Source organism: Ranitomeya imitator, chromosome 6, assembly GCF_032444005.1.
Source record: "Ranitomeya imitator isolate aRanImi1 chromosome 6, aRanImi1.pri, whole genome shotgun sequence".
In the NCBI taxonomy this organism is placed as follows: Eukaryota; Metazoa; Chordata; class Amphibia; order Anura; family Dendrobatidae; genus Ranitomeya; species Ranitomeya imitator.
In genome coordinates this window covers 17376709-17402226 of record NC_091287.1, presented here as the reverse complement: position 1 = coordinate 17402226, position 25518 = coordinate 17376709, and the positions used below count along the sequence as shown (strand labels likewise).

General features: G+C 39.4%; 1 protein-coding gene across 2 annotated transcripts in view; it reads right to left on the bottom strand.

The window, feature by feature from the left end:
- Positions 1-1030: 1030 nt before the first annotated feature.
- Positions 1031-25518, bottom strand: part of ADCYAP1R1 (ADCYAP receptor type I) — a 292904-nt gene continuing 268416 nt past the window's right edge. The window contains exons 14-16 of one of the 2 annotated variants that reach the window (XM_069729249.1): positions 7718-7847; positions 5939-5980; positions 1031-1791 (exon numbers count right to left, since the gene is read on the bottom strand). In XM_069729249.1, coding sequence (XP_069585350.1) covers positions 1573-1791; positions 5939-5980; positions 7718-7847 — 391 coding nt within the window. In that variant the 3' untranslated portion in view covers positions 1031-1572. The remainder of the gene's footprint in view (positions 1792-5938; positions 5981-7717; positions 7848-25518) is intronic. The other variant, XM_069729250.1, reaches the window with a different exon arrangement.

Genomic DNA, 25518 nt, shown 5'->3' with positions numbered 1-25518 from the left:
ACATCTAAAATATTTTAAAAAAAATTACAAAATGGCTCAGAGAGAACTATGGCACGACTAACATCACAGTCCAATGTAATTGAAAAACAAAAGTTGCTTTGCATAATGTAAACACACATCTGCATTTTATATACACATTCTGCATTATATATATATATATATATATATATATATACATTCTGATCTGCTTTCTGATTTTCAATCAATCTCGTCTTCAATACGATCGTTACATTCTATTATGCCACCGGTATAGATTTTCTTTTTCCTCATTGTGTTCTATGTATACATCGGCTTTTAGTAATAATAAAAAAAAAAAATATTAAAAAAAATGTAGAATATCCAGTTTTCTTTTAAAGATTTTTGCTTTTTTTTACACTAAAATAAAATGACTCGTTAATCTTATTGTAAAGTGTTCTTAAAGTTAATTGACATCTTATTACTATGAGTTAAGAAAATATGTCCCAGATGTATTTCTGGATACAAGGCAAAGTTATGCAAGACTGTCACAAAATATCCATAATAATAGTAATAATAATTACATATACATATCATTTTTTTTTTTAGTTTTTTAAAAAATATATTTTAATACTGTTAGTGTTCTATCACATGATATGCTTTTTTTCCAGTGTTTATGAGAAACATTGCCATTACTCTTGCAAAATGTTGCTATATTACTAAAATAATACTATTCGGTTTTCCACATTTTACGTTGTCTGCTTTTTTTTATTTTGTGCAGATCCACCCTGCATCCACCGTCACCATCACCAGTGCAATCGGAAATCAGTTAATTCACATTTTTGATTGATTTAAAAAGAAATAAAATATATAAAATAATAAAAATAAAATATATAAAATAATAAAAATAATAAAGTAAACAAATGAAAAAAAAAAAAAAATCAAGCTGCCTGATATGTATTATTGGTTTGCAACATAATACATTATTGAATTAAGTTTTGATATGAAATAATTAGCCTTAAAAAAAAAAAGAGTAAATCAAGTACTTCCGTATTATTATTATTTTTTTTGTTTTGGCAATGGACGATACATTTATGAAGACTGGTATAAAAATGAAGGCAAAAAAAAAGTATTTTGTAACCTGAACCAACTGGATTTTATATAAATAAAATGACACCAAAAAAATTGAGAGGTTACAGAACTTGTTTTGCACCAGTTTGAAAAAAAAAAGTATCGATTTTTATTTATTGTTTTTGTACTATTTCATTTCTGCATTTTGTTTTTGAATTTATCTTTTGGATTTGAATCTTATTTTTTAATTTTTAACTGATAATATTTTGAAAAAACACAAAGAGTATTTTAGTTTAAAAAAAAAAGTGTTTTTCGTGGATTGTCTTGTATGTATAGAAGTCATATTGCTGGGAAACAAAGCCAAAATATCCATTTTCTACCTTCTCTCGTCCAAAAAAACCTCTGACTATTTTTTTCTGTAATACCCAGGCTCAAGGCGCCGTTACTTTATCGCCCCTTCTACCATTCAATAAAAAAGTAAAATGAAAAACAAACAAACAAACCCATAGTAATAAAAACTAAAAAAAGAGCGATGTTAGAAAATGTTTAGGCAGTTTCTGATCTCATGTCGCCAGGTTCTCCGCGTTTATGCTGGACATTCGGATCTGTGAGCTGCTCTTGCTCAGAATGGACAACTGTGTCCCCCCATTCACTCCGCTGCTCGCCAGTGAGGGATGACGGTGCTTGAAATCCACAGCAAAATACCGGTTGACTTTCCAGCTCCGCCATTTTCTCTTTATCTCTGATTGCACCTTTAGGGAGAAACTTTAAAAGGTCATTTTTTTATGTACTTTTGTTGTTATGGAACAGGATGGTAAATACTCATTATCTATGTATTACTTATTATCTATCTATATTATCTAGGTATTATCTATGTATTATCTATCTATTAACTATCTATTATCTATGTATTATCTATCTATTATCTGTCTATTATATATGTATTATCTATCTATTATCTATCTATTATATATGTATTATCTATGTATTATCTATCTATCTTCTATCTATTATCTATCTATCTATCTATCTATCTATCTATCTATCTATCTATCATCTATTTATTATCTATGTATTATCTATCTGCTATCTATCTATTATTTCTCTATCTATTGTCTATTATTTATCTATCATCTATCTATTATCTATCTTATCGATCTATTATCTTTCTATTATCTATCGTATCTATCTATTATCTATCTATATATTATCTATCTATTATCTATCTATTAATCTATCTATCTTATCTACACTCCCTGTCGCTTATCCATGTTATGTAAATAAAAGCTTATAACCTGACATTAAATTCATCCATTGGTTGTATAAATTATTCTTTTCAAAGCTGAAACCCTCCGAAATGTGGTTTACGTTAAGAAAATAAATTGGCATCAATGCAGAAATATCGATCAGTTAATGGACACAGAATGGTCAGATTTTGGCAAGACAAAAGTTTTGTCGCCTGGTCATAAATTGCACCTAATCCTAGTTTACATCCTCACCTGTGCTCAGTAAATGATCGGTTAATTAGTATGTGTGTGTATAAAAAGAAACCCAGCACCCCCAGACCTTCACTTGAACTGCAACTTGAGCTCTGACGACATGCCAAAAATCCGCCCTGCGACCAAAGCCTGGATTATCAAGAGGCTGAAGACCAGATCCACTGCAGAGGTGGCTGGCACCTTTAATGTGTCTCAGCGTCAAGTACAAAGAATTAAAAAAAGATTTGAAGAGATTGGAGATGTCTTTGACAAGCCCAGGTCAGGCAGACCCTGCAAGACAACTGCTCAGGAGGAACGTTTGTTGGTTAGAAAATCCAAAGCAAGCCCCTCTTCCACTGCAGAAGAGCTCCAACAGGCCTGGTCACCTCAAGTCCCTGTGTCAACTAGAACAGTTTGTAGGATTCTGTCTCGAAATGGCCTCCATGGTGGAATCAGTGCCCAGAAGCGAGCACTAAACAAATGGCAAATAAAAAACCGTGTGGCATTTGCAAAGTCCCACAGCCTGCGAAACAGATGGACGCTGGAAAAGTGTCAGAAGGTGGATTTCTCTGATGAATCTTCAGTAGAATTACACCACAGCCTCCTCAAATACTGCAGGAGACCTACTGGAGCCCGTATGGATCCAAAATACACCCAGAAAACAGTTACATTTGGTGGTGGAAAGATCATGGTCTGGGGTTACATTCAGTGTGGGGGTGTGCAAAACATTTGCAAGGTGGAAGGCAATATCAATAGCCTAAAATATCAAGAAGTATTAGCTACCTCTTATATTCCAAATCATAAAAGGGGTCAAATTCTGCAGCAGGATGGTGCTCCATCTCCATCCATCTCTACAACAAAGTTCCTCCAGGCAAGAAAGATCAGGTGCTCAAAGACTGGCCAGCCCAGTCACCAGACATGAACATCATTGAGCATTTTTGGGGTAGGATGAAAGAGGAAGCTTGGAAGACAAAACCAAAGAATCTAGAAGAACTCTGGGAGGCATGTAAGACTGCATTCTATTCCTGATGACTTCATTAATAAATTGTATGAATCATTGTTGAACCGCATGGATGCAGTCCTTCAAGCTCATGAAAGTCACACAAAATATTAAATATGACTAATAGCACCACAACTTCATTCACCAATGTTATGCAATGTATATTTGTATTTTAAGTTAATTATTTGTTTGAATATCACATTACTTTCTGTGGGCGACAAAACTTTTGTCTTGCCAAAATCTGCCCATTCTGTGTCCATTAACTGATCAATATTTCTGCATTGATGCCAATTTATTTTCTTAACCTAAACCACATTTCGGAGGGTTTCAGCTTTTGAAAGAATAATTTATACAATCAATGGATGAATTTAATGTCCGGTTATAAGCTTTTATTTGCATAACATGGATAAGCGACATAACTTCTGTCAGGGAGTGTATCTATTATCTATATATATATATTATCTATCTATTATCTATTTATTATATATCTATCATCTACAATTGAAACCAGGAGTTTCCATCCACTATATATAAAGACACATCTGCAGGTATTTCCCAATATCTGACATGGAATCAGTATAAACCTTTCCTGTTTTAGGCCAATTGGGATTATGATAATTATTAATATTTGCCAAATGCCAGAATAATGAGAGGGAGAGAACGTTTTAGGGCATTTTTATTACTTACTGCAAAGTCAAAAATTTCCTTCCATTTCTTTAGTATTTGGTCCCATTGGCCTTAAACTGAATGACTTGGGTGAAACATTTGGGATTTCCTTCCACAAGCTTCTCACAATAGTTGGTAGGAATTTGGGCCCATTCCTCCTGACAACACAGGTGTAGCTGATCCAGGTTTGTAGGTCACCTTGCTCGCACGGGCCTTTTCAGCTTTGCCCATAAATTTTCAATAGGATTGAGATCAGGGCTTTGTGATGGCCGCTCCAGAACATTGACTTGTTATCCTGAAGCCACTTTGTTACCATTTTGTCAGTATGAGATGTTGCTTTAGAATTGCCACAATCTTCTTTTCTCATGATGCCATCTATTTTGTGAACTGCACCAGTCCCTCCTGCAGCAAAACATCCCCACAACATGATGCTGCCGCCCCCATGTTTCACAGTGGGGATGGTGTTCTTAAGCTTCCAAGCTTCTCCCTTTTTCCTCCAAACGTAACGATTGTCATTATGCCCAAAAAGGTCAATTTTAGTTACATCAGACCACAGGACAAGTCTCCAAAAATGAAGGTCTTTGTTCCTGTCGGCATTTGTAAACATTAATCTGTATTTTGTATGGTTCTTTTGAAGTAATGTCTTCTTCCTGGCAGAGTGGCCTTTCAGCCCATGTTGATACAGTGCTCGTTTCACTGTGGATATTGACACAATCTTACCAGCTTCCACCATCATCTTCACAAGGTCTTTTGCTTTTGTCCTTGGGTTGATATGCACCTGTCGGACCAAAGCACGTTCATCTCTGGGACACAAAACCCTTCTCCTTCCTGAGCGGTATGATGGCTGGATATTCCCATCTTGTTTGTACAGATGAATGAGGCACTTTCAGATATTATCTTGAAATGGTACACAAGTCCACAATTCTCTTCCTGACATCTTGGCTGATTTCTTGAACCTTTCCCATGATGCTACACAAAGAAGCAGTGTGTTTCAGGTGTGCATTGAAATACATCCATAGGTGTGTCTCTAATTAACTCAAATGTTGCCAGAAACCTATCAGAAGCTTCCAAACACGTGACATCATCATATGGACATTCCAGAATTGTTTAAAGGCGTAGCAATCTTAGTGTATGGAAGCTTTTGACTTTGCAGTAAGTAATAAAAACACCTTAAAACATTCTCTCTCTCATTATTCTAGCATTTGGCAAATATTAATAATTATGGTAATCCTAATTGTCCTAAAACAGGAAAGGTTTATTCTGATTTCATGTCAGATATTGAGAAAAACCTGCAGATGTGTCTGTTATATAGTGGATGGAAACTTCTGGTTTCAACTGTATCTATTTATCTAATATCTATTTTCTATCTGTTTATTATCTATCATCTATCTATTATTTGTCTATTATCATCTAATATCTATCTATCTAGTATCTATCTATCTATCTATCTATCTATCTATCTATCTATCTATCTATCTATCTATCTATCTATCTATCCCATATCTATTTATCTATCTAGTATCTATCTATCTATCCCATATCTATCTATCTATCTATCTATCTATCTATCTATCTATCTATCTATCTATCTATCCCATATCTATCTATCTATCTATCTATCTATCATCTATCTCACATGTGAGGACCTGTCCTCTACCTTCGTACCTGATCTGTATTTCTACCTTTCTTATTTCGGCTTTTTCATCTGGATTTTGCTTTCAGTATATAAAAAATAAAGAAACAAAATGTAGAATAACCTGGATCTTACCTCTCCGTTCAGGAAGCAATAGAGGATGGCGACCACAAAGCCCTAAGAAAGCCGGAGACAAGAAAAGCTATAATAAAAAAATCTACTTCTGTTAACCCTTTCGCACCATAGTGATTTTTTTCATTTTTTTTTTTTTTTTTTTTGCTTTTGCTTTTTCATCATCCTCTATAAGGTCATAAAAAACTTGTTTTTTTGGTGAGGAGCGTAAGGGCCAGAGAGGTGAGGACAAATATTTTTTTTATTTTTTTACATATTTCATGCATTATGCTCTGGGGTCAGTGGAGCATAATAAAGGACGATAAATTCAAAATAACTTTGCCTAATTTGCCCATACTACTGATTGCCTCTGCCACTTGCTTATTATCCCCAGTTACAAGGAATATCCACCCTCTAGGATCCAGAAGCTTCTGCCCCCACCGGCTCCTGCTCCTGAATTTTGGACCATTAGGCACTCGGCAGCTAGTTATTAAGGACTAGAGAATTCTGCTCCGATAATGTTTCATAGTGGGTTGCCCTCTGACGACTCCCATGGGCCAATATGTTGCGTTAGAAGGTGCTGAAGTGGCGGGGCAGTAAAGGAAATGGTGAATTGGGGGGACGCAAAGGTCCTTCTGCTTTGTGATATGACACTTGCATCATACATGGCACCTCGTGACAGATTCAGCTTCCTCTCAATGGATTCAGGGAGGGGAGAGAGAGAAGAGTGCAGCTGTATGTGTAGAACCGCACAGATCTGTAATCCAGCATGTTTCGGGGTCATAGAATCCTAGCATGTTAGTTAGAAGAGACCTCCAGGGTCTTCGTGTCCGACCCCCTGCTCAATGCAGGAGTCACTAAACCATCTCAGGCAGGTATCTGTCCAGCCTCTGTGTGAAGAGTGAAGAGAGAGAACTGTGCAGCTGTATGTGTAGAACCGCACAGATCTGTAATCCAGCATGTTTCGGGGGTCATAGAATCCTAGCATGTTATTTAGTAGAGACCTCCAAGGTCATCGTGTCCGACCCCCTGCTCAATGCAGGAGTCACTAAACCATCTCAGGCAGGTATCTGTCCAGCCTCTGTTTGAAGACTTCCATTGAAGGAGAACTCACCACCTCTCGTGGCCGCCTGTTCTACCCGTTGATCACCTTCACTGGGAAAGAGTAAACTTATCCTTAATGGGGAATTTCTAAACTGAGCAACTTTACTGCTCCGCAGCTTTAAGGCGTCGTTAATTGGTGATGTCCCAACTTCACAGACCCTCGAAGAGGGTTTCCAAAATGTAACAAACCAAACACTGACTGAGATGGATGTAAAGTTCTGTAAGTTCTGTAAGTGATCGGATCCTCACTTTTCTGCAGCACGGTTACTCAGACGGTGACAGCTCAGATATTGATCACCAGATATAAAGATATTGGAAAAACTAGGGATTTATTTATTGAAAATGAGAGTGAAGAGAGAGAACTGTGCAGCAAAGCCAAACAGATCTACAAAGAAGCATATCTCAAAGTCTGGGCAGGAGCAAACTTCCCCTGAGTGCCATGTAGACCACCAATAATTGGGGATGTTCCAAACTTTACAGATACTCAGAAGATGTTATCCAGGTCCCAAGGCTATAAGTGATGAAATCCCAGGGGTTTGGATTTTCAACCTTTCCGGTCACTCGGAAAGTAATAATTCAGATTACCAGGAACATATTTAATGATGGATGGTAATATTGTAGCCAGGGGAAGTTACAAAGTTTCCTGGTACTGGGCAGGGACAATTTGTAGCTTTTTTTTTCCATCTTTCTCATCTTTACCTGGAATGATCCAAGTCCCAGTTCAAACACGAGCCGTTCCCTCTTACTGACGTTCTCGGGTGAAAAGGCAAAGACGGTGTAGTGTATTCCGAAGAGCGGGATCAGCAGGAGCGTGGAGCGGGCCAGCCTCCTACGGAAGGACACAATGCATCAGGATCAATACTTTGTAGCTTTTTATTTTTCATTTCGTAAGACGTCCCCGGGGGCCGCTATATTTCAGTGTGTGCGCATTATGGCAGCTTTAGTAAATGGGACCTAATGGTCCCTAAAAACACTGCCCACCCCCGAAGAACAGGAACTAACTAACTAGTTTGTGCTTTTGAATTAATTGTAGTGTTACTATCTGGCACTTATATAGGTCTCCAGCTCTGTAATCACATCCCCTGTCCTCAAATAAAAAAGATATGACTCTGCCCCTTAATGATAAGATGACTCTGCTGACCCCATCCCGAAAAAGTAAGAAGCCACAAGGCTGAGGAGCGGTGTCCTCCCAAACAAAGGTGAATAGACAAATAAATACAACATTTAAATTGCTTATTTTTTTATTGCCATCTAGTGGTAAGAAAGGATTAGTGCGATTATGAAGATCTTAGAGCTGAAATTACATTTACATAAGAAAATATTTCCATTCATAGATTAGATAGAGAAAATAGATAAACACAGAGGAGATTTGTTAAATCCATCTTCCAAATACTTAGTGACCTCAATCACTGTCAGTACTGGTAAAACTGCAGAAGTCAAGAACATATCAGCACCATAAAACAAATCAGGATCAGTAATGTAATGTATGTACACAGTGATTGTACCAGCAGAATAGTGAGTGCAGCTCTGGGGTATAATACAGGATGTAACTCAGGATCAGTAATGTAATGTATGTACACAGTGACTGCACCAGCAGAATAGTGAGTGCAGCTCTGGGGTATAATACAGGATGTAACTCAGGATCAGTAATGTAATGTATGTACACAGTGATTGCACCAGCAGAATAGTGAGTGCAGCTCTGGAGTATAATACAGGATGTAACTCAGGATCAGTAATGTAATGTATGTACATAGTGACTGCACCAGCAGAATAGTGAGTGCAGCTCTGGAGTATAATACAGGATGTAACTCAGGAACAGTAATGTAATGTATGTACACAGTGATTGCACCAGCAGAATAGTGAGTGCAGCTCTGGGGTATAATACAGGATGTAACTCAGGATCAGTAATGTAATGTATGTACACAGTGATTGCTCCAGCAGAATAGTGAGTGCAGCTCTGGGGTATAATACAGGATGTAACTCAGGATCAGTAATGTAATGTATGTACACAGTGACTGCACCAGCAGAATAGTGAGTGCAGCTCTGGAGTATAATACAGGATGTAACTCAGGAACAGTAATGTAATGTATGTACACAGTGACTACACCAGCAGAATAGTGAGTGCAGCTCTGGGGTATAATACAGGAGGTAACTCAGGATCAGTAATGTAATGTATGTACACAGTGATTGCACCAGCAGAATAGTGAGTGCAGCTCTGGGGTATAATACAGGATGTAACTCAGGATCAGTAATGTAATGTATGTACATAGTGACTGCACCAGCAGAATAGTGAGTGCAGCTCTGGAGTATAATACAGGATGTAACTCAGGAACAGTAATGTAATGTATGTACATAGTGACTGCACCAGCAGAATAGTGAGTGCAGCTCTGGGGTATAATACAGGATGTAACTCAGGATCAGTAATGTAATGTATGTACATAGTGACTGCACCAGCAGAATAGTGAGTGCAGCTCTGGAGTATAATACAGGATGTAACTCAGGAACAGTAATGTAATGTATGTACACAGTGATTGCACCAGCAGAATAGTGAGTGCAGCTCTGGGGTATAATACAGGATGTAACTCAGGATCAGTAATGTAATGTATGTACACAGTGATTGCTCCAGCAGAATAGTGAGTGCAGCTCTGGGGTATAATACAGGATGTAACTCAGGATCAGTAATGTAATGTATGTATACAGTGACTGCACCAGCAGAATAGTGAGTGCAGCTCTGGAGTATAATACAGGATGTAACTCAGGAACAGTAATGTAATGTATGTACACAGTGACTACACCAGCAGAATAGTGAGTGCAGCTCTGGGGTATAATACAGGAGGTAACTCAGGATCAGTAATGTAATGTATGTACACAGTGATTGCACCAGCAGAATAGTGAGTGCAGCTCTGGGGTATAATACAGGATGTAACTCAGGATCAGTAATGTAATGTATGTACATAGTGACTGCACCAGCAGAATAGTGAGTGCAGCTCTGGAGTATAATACAGGATGTAACTCAGGAACAGTAATGTAATGTATGTACATAGTGACTGCACCAGCAGAATAGTGAGTGCAGCTCTGGGGTATAATACAGGATGTAACTCAGGATCAGTAATGTAATGTATGTACATAGTGACTGCACCAGCAGAATAGTGAGTGCAGCTCTGGAGTATAATACAGGATGTAACTCAGGAACAGTAATGTAATGTATGTACACAGTGATTGCACCAGCAGAATAGTGAGTGCAGCTCTGGGGTATAATGCAGGATGTATCTCAGGATCAGTAATGTAATGTATGTACACAGTGACTGCACCAGCAGAATAGTGAGTGCAGCTCTGGAGTATAATACAGGAGGTAACTCAGGATCAGTAATGTAATGTATGTACACAGTGATTGCACCAGCAGAATAGTGAGTGCAGCTCTGGAGTATAATGTAGGATGTAACTCAGGATCAGTAATGTAATGTATGTACACAGTGACTGCTCCAGCAGAATAGTGAGTGCAGCTCTGGAGTATAATACAGGAGGTAACTCAGGATCAGTAATGTATGTGCACAGTGACTGCACCAGCAGAATAGTGAGTGCAGCTCTGGGGTATAATACAGGATGTAACTCAGGATCAGTAATGTAATGTATGTACATAGTGACTGCACCAGCAGAATAGTGAGGGCAGCTCTGGAGTATAATACAGGATGTAACTCAGGATCAGTAATGTAATGTATGTACACAGTGACTGCACCAGCAGAATAGTGAGTGCAGCTCTGGAGTATAACACAGGAGGTAACTCAGGATCAGTAATGTAATGTATGTACACAGTGACTGCACCAGCAGAATAGTGAGTGCAGCTCTGGGGTATAATACAGGATGTAACTCAGGATCAGTAATGTAATGTATGTACATAGTGACTGCACCAGCAGAATAGTGAGGGCAGCTCTGGAGTATAATACAGGATGTAACTCAGGATCAGTAATGTAATGTATGTACACAGTGACTGCACCAGCAGAATAGTGAGTGCAGCTCTGGAGTATAACACAGGAGGTAACTCAGGATCAGTAATGTAATGTATGTACACAGTGACTGCACCAGCAGAATAGTGAGTGCAGCTCTGGGGTATAATACAGGATGTAACTCAGGATCAGTAATGTAATGTATGTACACAGCGACTGCACCAGCAGAATAGTGAGTGCAGCTCTGGGGTATAATACAGGATGTAACTCAGGATCAGTAATGTAATGTATGTACACAGTGACTGCACCAGCAGAATAGTGAGTGCAGCTCTGGGGTATAATACAGGATGTAACTCAGGATCAGTAATGTAATGTATGTACACAGTGACTGCACCAGCAGAATAGTGAGTGCAGCTCTGGAGTATAATACAGGATGTAACTCAGGAACAGTAATGTAATGTATGTACACAGTGACTACACCAGCAGAATAGTGAGTGCAGCTCTGGGGTATAATACAGGAGGTAACTCAGGATCAGTAATGTAATGTATGTACACAGTGATTGCACCAGCAGAATAGTGAGTGCAGCTCTGGGGTATAATACAGGATGTAACTCAGGATCAGTAATGTAATGTATGTACATAGTGACTGCACCAGCAGAATAGTGAGTGCAGCTCTGGAGTATAATACAGGATGTAACTCAGGAACAGTAATGTAATGTATGTACATAGTGACTGCACCAGCAGAATAGTGAGTGCAGCTCTGGGGTATAATACAGGATGTAACTCAGGATCAGTAATGTAATGTATGTACATAGTGACTGCACCAGCAGAATAGTGAGTGCAGCTCTGGAGTATAATACAGGATGTAACTCAGGAACAGTAATGTAATGTATGTACACAGTGATTGCACCAGCAGAATAGTGAGTGCAGCTCTGGGGTATAATGCAGGATGTATCTCAGGATCAGTAATGTAATGTATGTACACAGTGACTGCACCAACAGAATAGTGAGTGCAGCTCTGGAGTATAATACAGGAGGTAACTCAGGATCAGTAATGTAATGTATGTACACAGTGATTGCACCAGCAGAATAGTGAGTGCAGCTCTGGAGTATAATGTAGGATGTAACTCAGGATCAGTAATGTAATGTATGTACACAGTGACTGCTCCAGCAGAATAGTGAGTGCAGCTCTGGAGTATAATACAGGAGGTAACTCAGGATCAGTAATGTATGTGCACAGTGACTGCACCAGCAGAATAGTGAGTGCAGCTCTGGGGTATAATACAGGATGTAACTCAGGATCAGTAATGTAATGTATGTACATAGTGACTGCACCAGCAGAATAGTGAGGGCAGCTCTGGAGTATAATACAGGATGTAACTCAGGATCAGTAATGTAATGTATGTACACAGTGACTGCACCAGCAGAATAGTGAGTGCAGCTCTGGAGTATAACACAGGAGGTAACTCAGGATCAGTAATGTAATGTATGTACACAGTGACTGCACCAGCAGAATAGTGAGTGCAGCTCTGGGGTATAATACAGGATGTAACTCAGGATCAGTAATGTAATGTATGTACATAGTGACTGCACCAGCAGAATAGTGAGGGCAGCTCTGGAGTATAATACAGGATGTAACTCAGGATCAGTAATGTAATGTATGTACACAGTGACTGCACCAGCAGAATAGTGAGTGCAGCTCTGGAGTATAACACAGGAGGTAACTCAGGATCAGTAATGTAATGTATGTACACAGTGACTGCACCAGCAGAATAGTGAGTGCAGCTCTGGGGTATAATACAGGATGTAACTCAGGATCAGTAATGTAATGTATGTACACAGCGACTGCACCAGCAGAATAGTGAGTGCAGCTCTGGGGTATAATACAGGATGTAACTCAGGATCAGTAATGTAATGTATGTACACACTGCACCAGCAGAATAGTGAGTGCAGCTCTGGGGTATAATACAGGATGTAACTCAGGATCAGTAATGTAATGTATGTACACAGTAACTCCTCTTTTTAAGCTCATAGAATATAATCTATACAGTAGTGTATAAAGCCCTTTAAGGTGGCTGTTGAACAATAAGCAGACTAATAGTTCTGCCCAGCAACAGACAGCAGGATTAGAAGTAGTTAAGTGCTGGGAGTAGCCCACAGGGGAGGACACAGTGATAGGGACAGGACTGTGCTTCCTGCATAGAGTTAGATGGAGTTTGGAGAGTAATAAATGTGTAGCGCTGCCAAGAGGTGAAGTCAGAAGAGACTAGAGCGAGGAATAGCGAGACCCTAAAGAGAGGTTCTGACGAGGCTGAGAGACCTTCTGTAAGACGTTGTTGGGTAAGATGCCGAGTCATGAAAAACCCAAGAGATTTCTATTGTGAGGGACTTAAAAAGGACTGAGAGTGTGGGACTGGTGGGGTCCGGAGTGGTAGATCCGGGGAGTCCATAGTGATAGGACATGGAACCGCTGACGAGGACTGTGGCGTAGAATGTGGGCTCAGCTGCCGAGCCCTGGAGAAGCTTATAGAGGAAGGACACAGTGGGAATGAACAGGCTTCTTACTGAGAAGGAAACGTGCGTACGACTGTGTACCGCTATCCCTTGTACATAATCCTTATCGAGTTCGGTAAAGACCCCATGTTGGAACAGGTTTCTCCTTTACTAATCTGTAAATCGTGGTCCAGCCAACACCATGGGCGAAATGTGGCCGGCATGGGCGTAAGGCCCACATGGCACTAACACCAACACTCAGCCAGGACCGCTCTCACACATAGCGTGCCGGAGGGTGACCAGAGAAGACGAGTGTCCATGGCTACCGCCCCACACCTCGTTACCGGAGACACAGGAATATAAAGTGTAGAGACAAGACCCCCGGGTCCGGCATTAATCACAGCCGTACATGGAGTAAAGCCAGAGTGATACTGCAACAATGTCAGTGATTGGGGCTGATACAATACAAGGAAAACACAACAATATTTACACAGTTTGTAACATTCTGAAATCACAACACCGAGTTACACGATAAATAATAGAGTGTGAGCAGAAAACGAAATCACACGCCCTACAAGACAGAGCCCACCCATAGATGGAGAATTAAAATACATTATTTAACAGCTTAAAATAATATCATGTCAAAGTATCTATACACAAATTCCAGGGAAGTAGGATGCACGATAAGCGGGTGTGAAGACATAGCGGTGCATAAATGGTAATCATATATTCAACATAAAAATTGATAGAAGTAGGTTTAATCATTAAATATACATAATGAAACGAGATATTCTTATCGATAAAAGTGCAAGTGCATAAATACTCATACTAAATAGTGCAAGCTGCAAATATCTTGGGTAATTCTATCATATCAAATCCATTTATATCTAATAGTGGACAGTAAATTGTTACCCAAATCATTCTCCAAGATCCTGAGTTTTGCACATTTGCTTCCTCAGGAGTTCAGAATTACCTAACATATTTGCATCTTGCACTATTTAGTATATGAGTATTTATGCACTTGCACTTTGATCTATATGAATATCTCTTGCTTGATTATTTATATTTAATGATTATCCGCACAGTCTATCAATATTTAGCCAACTTTTAGCTATCAGTTTCTATGTTGAGTATATGGCTACCATTATTACCCCACTCCAGACACCCAATTATCGTGCTTACTACTTGCAGGCAATTTGTGTATACATACTTTGACATTATGGAAATTTTAAGTTATTTAATAAATAAGACATTTTAATTCCCTACATGTGGCATCTTTTCTTGAAGGGATACAACATGCAGACTGATAAAGCTGGACACGCACGGCACGTACAACACGCAGAACAAACACCGCAATGGTACAGGGGAGAGCACACTTACAGCGTGACGACGGATAGCTCAGACATCTTGAATGAGTACCGGTTAGCGGTCTTACTGTTACAGAAGCATTTCTGAAGGCAGCTGATGGACATGACAAGATCAACAGGTCAGGTTATTACTGGACATGCCTGACCACCACTGACAAAGAACAGGAGACCTCACCACACAAGTACACACGTAGAACATGGACACAGGAGACAAGGAGACTAAACACAAGAGATGGAGCTGCAAAATTGTCACAAAAAACATAAGAATGTATGATAGGGGCAGTATTATAGTACGTATGTTCCTGTACATAGGGGCAGTATTATAGTAGTTATATTCTTGTACATAGGGGCAGTATTATAGTAGTTATATTCTTGTACATAGGAGCAGTATTATAGTAGTTATATTCTTGTACATAGGGGCAGTATTATAGTAGTTATATTCTTGTACATAGGGGCAGTATTATAGTAGTTATATTCTTGTACATAGGAGCAGTATTATAGTAGTTATATTCTTGTACATAGGATAACAGAAAAAGTCCAAATTGAAATATTTCACAAATTTCTCTAACATGCTCACAACCCTAGTGGGGGAGCCTCACAAAGAGAGCCACAATTATAGGCTGGACACTCCACAATACAGAAATAATCATGAGGAAACGGAGTTGCTGTCCATAAATAATCAAATTTTTATTAGTTATCAACCACAAAATTCTAATATTGATACAACAAGTTTCAACAATACCTATAAACCTAAAACAAAAAGAAGGATGGTGGTAGCAAAAAGATGGAAAGACACTGCGTGGATATACCCAATGCCAAAAAATCCTTTCCTAAAGTGCTTAGTGCAAATCAAAACTGGGCTAGGATCAAGGCACTATAAAGTATCCAAAATACGTAATGATAATTGTTATTTCCAAATACACTGAGCCGTGCGCATAGGCTCACAGGACTACTAATAAGAGTATATTCATACCTACATGCAAAAGTGCCCAGATAAACCTTACCCAGATGCGTGGAGCATCCTAACTGCCAGCATCTGGGTAAGGTTTATCTGGGCACTTTTGCATGTAGGTATGAATATACTCTTATTAGTAGTCCTGTGAGCCTATGCGCACGGCTCAGTGTATTTGGAAATAACAATTATCATTACGTATTTTGGATACTTTATAGTGCCTTGATCCTAGCCCAGTTTTGATTTGCACTAAGCACTTTAGGAAAGGATTTTTTGGCATTGGGTATATCCACGCAGTGTCTTTCCATCTTTTTGCTACCACCATCCCTCTTTTTGTTTTAGGTTTATAGGTATTGTTGAAACTTGTTGTATCAATATTAGAATTTTGTGGTTGATAACTAATAAAAATTTGATTATTTATGGACAGTAACTCCGTTTCCTCATGATTATTCTTGTACATAGGAGCAGCATTATAGTAGTTATATTCTTGTACATAGGAGCAGTATTATAGTAGTTATATTCTTGTACATATGAGCAGCATTATAGTAGTTATATTCTTGTACATAGGGGCAGTATTATAGTAGTTATATTCTTGTACATAGCGGCAGTATTATAGTAGATATATTCTTGTATATAGGAGCAGTATTATAGTAGTTATATTCTTGTACATATGAGCAGCATTATAGTAGTTATATTCTTGTACATAGCGGCAGTATTATAGTAGTTATATTCTTGTACATAGGGGCAGTATTATAGTAGTTATATTCTTGTACATAGCGGCAGTATTATAGTAGTTATATTCTTGTACATAGAGGCAGTATTATAGTAGTTATATTCTTGTACATAAGAGCAGTATTATAGTAGTTATATTCCTGTACATAGGGGCAGTATTATAGTAGTTATATTCTTGTATATAAGAGCAGTATTATAGTAGTTATATTCTTGTACATAAGAGCAGTATTATAGTAGTTATATTCCTGTACATAGGGGCAGTATTATAGTAGTTATATTCTTGTACATAAGAGCAGTATTATAGTAGTTATATTCCTGTACATAGGGGCAGTATTATAGTAGTTATATTCTTGTATATAAGAGCAGTATTATAGTAGTTATATTCCTGTACATAGGGGCAGTATTATAGTAGTTATATTCTTGTATATAGGAGCAGTATTATAGTAGTTATATTCCTGTACATAGGGGCAGTATTATAGTAGTTATATTCTTGTATATAAGAGCAGTATTATAGTAGTTATATTCTTGTACATAGGAGCAGTATTATAGTAGTTATATTCTTGTACATAGGGGGCAGTATTATAGTAGTTATATTCTTGTACATAGGAGCAGTATTATAGTAGTTATATTCTTGTACATAGGGGCAGTATTATAGTAGTTATATTCTTGTAAATAGGGGGCAGTATTATAGTAGTTATATTCTTGTACATAGGGGCAGTATTATAGTAGTTATATTCTTGTACATAGGAGCATTATTATAGTAGTTATATTTTTGTACATAGGAGCAGTATTATAGTAGTTATATTCTTGTACATAGGGGCAGTATTATAATAGTTATATTCCTGTACATAGGAGCAGTATTATAGTAGTTATATTCGTGTACATAGGAGCAGTATTATAGTAGTTATATTCTTGTACATATGAGCAGCATTATAGTAGTTATATTCTTGTACATAGCGGCAGTATTATAGTAGTTATATTCTTGTACATAGAGGCAGTATTATAGTAGTTATATTCTTGTACATAAGAGCAGTATTATAGTAGTTATATTCTTGTACATAAGAGCAGTATTATAGTAGTTATATTCCTGTACATAGGGGCAGTATTATAGTAGTTATATTCTTGTACATAAGAGCAGTATTATAGTAGTTATATTCCTGTACATAGGGGCAGTATTATAGTAGTTATATTCTTGTATATAAGAGCAGTATTATAGTAGTTATATTCTTGTACATAAGAGCAGTATTATAGTAGTTATATTCCTGTACATAGGGGCAGTATTATAGTAGTTATATTCTTGTACATAAGAGCAGTATTATAGTAGTTATATTCCTGTACATAGGGGCAGTATTATAGTAGTTATATTCTTGTATATAAGAGCAGTATTATAGTAGTTATATTCCTGTACATAGGGGCAGTATTATAGTAGTTATATTCTTGTATATAGGAGCAGTATTATAGTAGTTATATTCCTGTACATAGGGGCAGTATTATAGTAGTTATATTCTTGTATATAAGAGCAGTATTATAGTAGTTATATTCTTGTACATAGGAGCAGTATTATAGTAGTTATATTCTTGTACATAGGGGGCAGTATTATAGTAGTTATATTCTTGTACATAGGAGCAGTATTATAGTAGTTATATTCTTGTACATAGGGGCAGTATTATAGTAGTTATATTCTTGTAAATAGGGGGCAGTATTATAGTAGTTATATTCTTGTACATAGGGGCAGTATTATAGTAGTTATATTCTTGTACATAGGAGCATTATTATAGTAGTTATATTTTTGTACATAGGAGCATTATTATAGTAGTTATATTTTTGTACATAGGAGCAGTATTATAGTAGTTATATTCTTGTACATAGGGGGCAGTATTATAGTAGTTATATTCTTGTACATAGGAGCAGTATTATAGTAGTTATATTCTTGTACATAGGAGCAGTATTATAGTAGTTATATTCTTGTACATAGGGGGCAGTATTATAGTAGTTATATTCTTGTACATAGGAGCAGTATTATAGTAGTTATATTCTTGTACATAGGGGCAGTATTATAGTAGTTATATTCTTGTACATAGGGGGCAGTATTATAGTAGTTATATTCTTGTACATAGGAGCAGTATTATAGTAGTTATATTCTTGAAGACACAAAAGAGAATAGTAAAACCAAAAACACTCAGTTTGAAAAAATGTTGCAGTAATCCGCAAGTGCTAGTAAAAGATGTAAAAAACAGGGTATTTGGTTGATACGTTTTTTGCAAAAAATGTATACTAAGCTGCTCTACCAATCTTCACGGTATACCCTTATCAGAGCAGTCCTAACTAATGTATGCAATCCCTATCTGATGTATTTAAAAACCTGATCATCTGTATATAACCTGTGTGAACAGGGTTCAGAGAGGAAAAATCCATGTGTGCATACAGGGTAGAACAGCTTTTGTGCAGATAGCCCAAGAGGAGTGGTGGAACTCCCCAGTCTTGTACATAGGAGCAGTATTATAGTAGTTATATTCTTGTACATAAGGGCAGTATTATAGTAGTTATATTCTTGTAAATAGGGGGCAGTATTATAGTAGTTATATTCTTGTACATAGGGGCAGTATTATAGTAGTTATATTCTTGTACATAGGAGCATTATTATAGTAGTTATATTTTTGTACATAGGAGCAGTATTATAGTAGTTATATTTTTGTACATAGGAGCAGTATTATAGTATTTATATTCCTGTACATAGGAGGAGTATTATAGTAGTTATATTCTTGTACATAGGAGCAGTATTATAGTAGTTATATTCTTGTACATAGGAGCAGTATTATAGTAGTTATATTCTTGTACATAGGGGGCAGTATTATAGTAGTTATATTCTTGTGCATAGGAGCAGTATTATAGTAGTTATATTCTTGTACATAGGGGGCAGTCTTATAGTAGTTATATTCTTGTACATAGGAGCAGTATTATAGTAGTTATATTCTTGTACATAGGAGCAGTATTATAGTAGTTATATTCTTGTACATAGGAGCAGTGTTATAGTAGTTATATTCTTGTACATAGGGGCAGTATTATAGTAGTTACGGTATATTCTTGTACATAGAGGGCAGTATTATAGTAGTTATATTCTTGTACATAGGGGTAGTATTATAGTAGTTATATTCTTGTACATAGAGGGCAGTATTATAGTAGTTATATTCTTGTACATATGGGCAGCATTATAGTAGTTATATTATTGTACATAGGAGCAGTATTATAGTAGTTATATTCTTGTACATAGGGGCAGTATTATAGTAGTTATATTCCTGTACATAGGAGCAGTATTATAGTAGTTATATTCTTGTACATAGGAGCAGTATTATAGTAGTTATATTCTTGTACATAGGAGCAGTATTATAGTAGTTATAATCTTGTACATAGGAGCAGTATTATAGTAGTTATATTCTTGGACATAGGAGCAGTATTATAGTAGTTATATTCTTGTACATAGGAGCAGTATTATAGTAGTTATATTCTTGGACATAGGAGCAGTATTATATGTTGTGAATTCTGTGGCAGAGCTCCCTCCTGTGGTCACAAGTGGTACTTCAGCTGATTCTCTCTGTGAGCTTCCGTTGGTGGAGGGAAGTGGTACTGCGGCTTCTGAGTTTCCTCCCTCAGGTGATGTGGTGAGGTCGTTAGGTGCTGCTCTACTTAACTCCACCTAGTGCTTTGATCCTGGCTTTCTGTCAATGTTCCAGTATTGGACTTGTTTTCCTCCTGGATCGTTCCTGTGGCCTGCTGCTCTGCATAGCTAAGTTTTCCTTTGCTATTTTGTTTGCTTTTCTTCTGTCCAGCTTATCTATTCGTTTGCTGGAAGCTCTGGGACGCAGAGGGTGTACCTCCGTGCCGTTAGTTCGGTACGGAGGGTCTTTTTGCCCCCTTTGCGTGGTTTTTAGGGTTTTGTGTTGACCGCAAAGTTACGTTTCCTATCCTCGCTCTGTTCAGAAAGTCGGGCCTCACTTTGCTAAATCTATTTCATCTCTACGTTTGTCTTTTCATCTTAACTCACAGTCATTATATGTGGGGGGCTGCCTTTTCCTTTGGGGTATTTCTCTGAGGCAAGGTAGGCTTATTTTCTATCTTCAGGCTAGCTAGTTTCTCAGGCTGTGCCGAGTTGCATAGGGAGCGTTAGGCGCAATCCACGGCTGCCTCTAGTGTTGTTGGAGAGGATCAGCGATTGCGGTCAACAGAGTTCCCACGTCTCAGAGCTCGTTCTATGTTTTTGGGTTATTGTCAGATCACTGTATGTGCTCTGACCTCTATGTCCACTGTGGTACTGAATTGCCTAAACATAACAGTACAGGAAGCCAAAGTACTAATGATTCTCAATAGAGGGAAAAAAGAAGTTCTGTGACCATTTTTTTTTCTTTGCACTGTGTTTTGCCTTTTTTTTCCCCTAGACATTTGGGTGGTTCAGTACACAGGTGTAGCAATGGACATTAGAAGTCTGTCTTCATGTGTGGATCAGCTCTCGGCAAGAGTACAAAAGATTCAAGACACTATTGATCAGAAATCTATGTTAGAACCAAGAATTCCTATTCCTGATTTGTTTTTTGGAGATAGAACTAAGTTTCTGAGTTTCAAAAATAATTGTAAACTATTTCTGGCCTTGAAACCTCGCTCCTCTGGTGATCCAGTTCAACAGGTTTTGATCATTATTTCTTTTTTGCGTGGCGACCCTCAGGACTGGGCATTTTCTCTTGCGCCAGGAGATCCTGCATTGAGTAATATCAATGCGTTTTTCCTGGCGCTTGGATTGCTGTACGATGAACCTAATTCAGTGGATCAGGCAGAAAAGAATTTGCTGGCTCTTTGTCAGGGTCAGGATGAGATAGAGTTATATTGTCAGAAATTTAGAAAGTGGTCCGTGCTCACTCTATGGAATGAATCTGCGCTGGCAGCTATGTTCAGAAAGGGTCTCTCTGAAGCCCTTAAGGATGTCATGGTGGGGTTTCCTATGCCTGCTGGTCTGAATGAGTCTATGTCTTTGGCCATTGAGATCGGTCGACGCTTGCGTGAGCGTAAATCTGTGCACCATTTGGCGGTATTACCTGAGCTTAAACCTGAGCCTATGCAGTGCGATAGGACTTTGACCAGAGTTGAACGGCAAGAACACAGACGTCTGAATGGGCTGTGTTTCTACTGTGGTGATTTCACTCATGCTATTTCTGATTGTCCTAAGCGCACTAAGCGGTTCGCTAGGTCTGCCACCATTGGTACAGTACAGTCAAAATTTCTTCTGTCCGTTACCTTGATCTGCTCTTTGTCATCGTATTCTGTCATGGCATTTGTGGATTCAGGCGCTGCCCTGAATTTGATGGACTTGGAGTATGCTAAGCGTTGTGGGTTTTTCTTGGAGCCCTTGCAGTATCCTATTCCATTGAGAGGAATTGATGCTACTCCTTTGGCCAAGAATAAGCCTCAATACTGGACCCAGCTGACCATGTGCATGGCTCCTGCACATCAGGAGGTTATTCGCTTTCTGGTGTTGCATAATCTGAATGATGTGGTCGTGTTGGGGTTGCCATGGCTACAAGTCCATAATCCAGTATTAGATTGGAAATCCATGTCTGTGTCCAGCTGGGGTTGTCAGGGGGTACATGGTGATGTTCCATTTCTGTCAATTTCGTCATCCACCCCTTCTGAGGTTCCAGAGTTCTTGTCTGATTACCGGGATGTATTTGATGAGCCCAAGTCCGATACCCTACCTCCGCATAGGGATTGTGATTGTGCTATCAATTTGATTCCTGGTAGTAAGTTCCCAAAAGGCCGATTGTTTAATTTATCTGTGCCTGAGCACGCCGCTATGCGGAGTTATGTGAAGGAGTCCCTGGAGAAGGGGCATATTCGCCCGTCATCGTCGCCATTAGGAGCAGGGTTCTTTTTTGTAGCCAAGAAGGATGGTTCGCTGAGACCTTGTATAGATTACTGCCTTCTAAATAAGATCACGGTTAAATTTCAGTACCCCTTGCCGTTATCTGACTTGTTTGCTCGGATTAAGGGGGCTAGTTGGTTCACCAAGATAGATCTTCGTGGTGCGTATAATCTTGTGCGAATTAAGCGAGGCGACGAATGGAAAACTGCATTTAATACGCCCGAGGGTCATTTTGAGTATCTAGTGATGCCGTTCGGACTTGCCAATGCTCCATCAGTGTTTCAGTCCTTTATGCATGACATCTTCCGAGAGTACCTGGATAAATTCCTGATTGTGTACTTGGATGACATTTTGATCTTCTCGGATGATTGAGAGTCTCATGTGAAGCAGGTCAGAACAGTTTTTCAGGTCCTGCGTGCTAATTCTTTGTTTGTGAAGGGATCAAAGTGTCTCTTTGGTGTGCAGAAGGTTTCATTTTTGGGGTTCATCTTTTCCCCTTCTACTATCGAGATGGATCCTGTTAAGGTCCAAGCCATCCATGATTGGACTCAGCCGACATCTCTGAAAAGTCTGCAAAAGTTCCTGGGCTTTGCTAATTTTTATCGTCGCTTCATCTGCAATTTTTCTAGTATTGCTAAACCATTGACCGATTTGACCAAGAAGGGTGCTGATGTGGTCAATTGGTCTTCTGCTGCTGTGGAAGCTTTTCAAGAGTTGAAGCGTCGTTTTTCTTCTGCCCCTGTGTTGTGTCAACCAGATGTTTCGCTCCCGTTCCAGGTCGAGGTTGATGCTTCTGAGATTGGAGCAGGGGCTGTTTTGTCACAGAGAGGTTCTGATTGCTCAGTGATGAAACCATGCGCCTTCTTTTCCAGGAAGTTTTCGCCTGCTGAGCGAAATTATGATGTGGGCAACCGAGAGTTGCTGGCCATGAAGTGGGCATTCGAGGAGTGGCGTCATTGGCTTGAAGGAGCTAAGCATCGCGTGGTGGTATTGACTGATCATAAGAACTTGACTTATCTCGAGTCTGCCAAGCGGTTGAATCCTAGACAGGCTCGTTGGTCGCTGTTTTTTGCCCGTTTTGACTTTGTGATTTCGTACCTTCCGGGCTCTAAAAATGTGAAGGCGGATGCTCTGTCTAGGAGTTTTGTGCCCGACTCTCCGGGTTTGTCTGAGCCGGCGGGTATCCTCAAGGAAGGAGTAATTGTGTCTGCCATCTCCCCTGATTTGCGGCGAGTGCTGCAAAAATTTCAGGCTAATAAACCTGATCGTTGTCCAGCGGAGAAACTGTTTGTCCCTGATAGGTGGACGAATAAAGTTATCTCTGAGGTTCATTGTTCGGTCTTGGCTGGTCATCCTGGAATCTTTGGTACCAGAGAGTTAGTGGCTAGATCCTTTTGGTGGCCATCTCTGTCGCGGGATGTGCATACTTTTGTGCAGTCCTTTGGGATTTGTGCTCGGGCTAAGCCCTGCTGTTCTCGTGCCAGTGGGTTGCTTTTGCCCTTGCCAGTCCCGAAGAGGCCTTGGACACATATCTCTATGGATTTTATTTCAGATCTTCCCGTTTCTCAAAAGATGTCAGTCATTTGGGTGGTCTGTGATCGCTTTTCTAAGATGGTCCATTTGGTACCCTTGTCTAAATTGCCTTCCTCCTCTGATTTGGTGCCATTGTTCTTCCAGCATGTGGTTCGTTTACATGGCATTCCAGAGAATATCGTTTCTGACAGAGGTTCCCAGTTTGTTTCGAGGTTTTGGCGAGCTTTTTGTGGTAGGATGAGCATTGACTTGTCTTTTTCCTCGGCTTTCCATCCTCAGACTAATGGCCAGACCGAACGAACCAATCAGACCTTGGAAACATATCTGAGATGTTTTGTTTCTGCTGATCAGGATGATTTGGGTGTCCTTTTTGCCTTTGGCTGAGTTCGCCCTTAATAATTGGGCCAGCTCAGCTACCTTGGTTTCGCCATTTTTCTGCAACTCTGGGTTCCATCCTCGTTTCTCGTCAGGACAGGTTGAGTCTTCGGACTGTCCTGGTGTGGATACTGTGGTGGACAGGTTGCAGCAGATTTGGACTCAGGTAGTGGACAATTTGACCTTGTCCCAGGAGAAGGCTCAACATTTTGCTAATCGCAGACGCTGTGTGGGTCCCCGACTTCGTGTTGGGGATCTGGTTTGGTTATCTTCTCGTCATATTCCTATGAAGGTTTCCTCTCCTAAGTTTAAACCTCGTTTCATTGGTCCGTATAGGATTTCTGAGGTTCTTAATCCTGTGTCATTTCGTCTGACCCTTCCAGATTCTTTTTCCATACATAACGTATTCCATAGGTCATTGTTGCGGAGATACGTGGCACCTATGGTTCCATCTGTTGACCCTCCTGCCCCGGTTTTGGTGGAGGGGGAGTTGGAGTATATTGTGGAGAAGATTTTGGATTCTCGTGTTTCAAGACGGAAACTCCAGTATCTGGTTAAGTGGAAGGGTCATGCTCAGGAAGATAATTCCTGGGTCTTTGCCACTGATGTCCATGCTCCCGATCTTGTTCGTGCCTTTCATGTGGCTCATCCTGGTCGGCCTGGGGGCTCTGGGGAGGGTTCGGTGACCCCTCCTCAAGGGGGGGGTACTGTTGTGAATTCTGTGGCAGAGCTCCCTCCTGTGGTCACAAGTGGTACTTCGGCTGATTCTCTCTGTGAGCTTCCGTTGGTGGAGGGAAGTGGTACTGCGGCTTCTGAGTTTCCTCCCTCAGGTGATGTGGTGAGGTCGTTAGGTGCTGCTCTACTTAACTCCACCTAGTGCTTTGATCCTGGCTTCCTGTCAATGTTCCAGTATTGGACTTGTTTTCCTCCTGGATCGTTCCTGTGGCCTGCTGCTCTGCATAGCTAAGTTTTCCTTTGCTATTTTGTTTGCTTTTCTTCTGTCCAGCTTATCTATTCGTTTGCTGGAAGCTCTGGGACGCAGAGGGTGTACCTCCGTGCTGTTAGTTCGGTACGGAGGGTCTTTTTGCCCCCTTTGCGTGGTTTTTAGGGTTTTGTGTTGACCGCAAAGTTACCTTTCCTATCCTCGCTCTGTTCAGAAAGTCGGGCCTCACTTTGCTAAATCTATTTCATCTCTA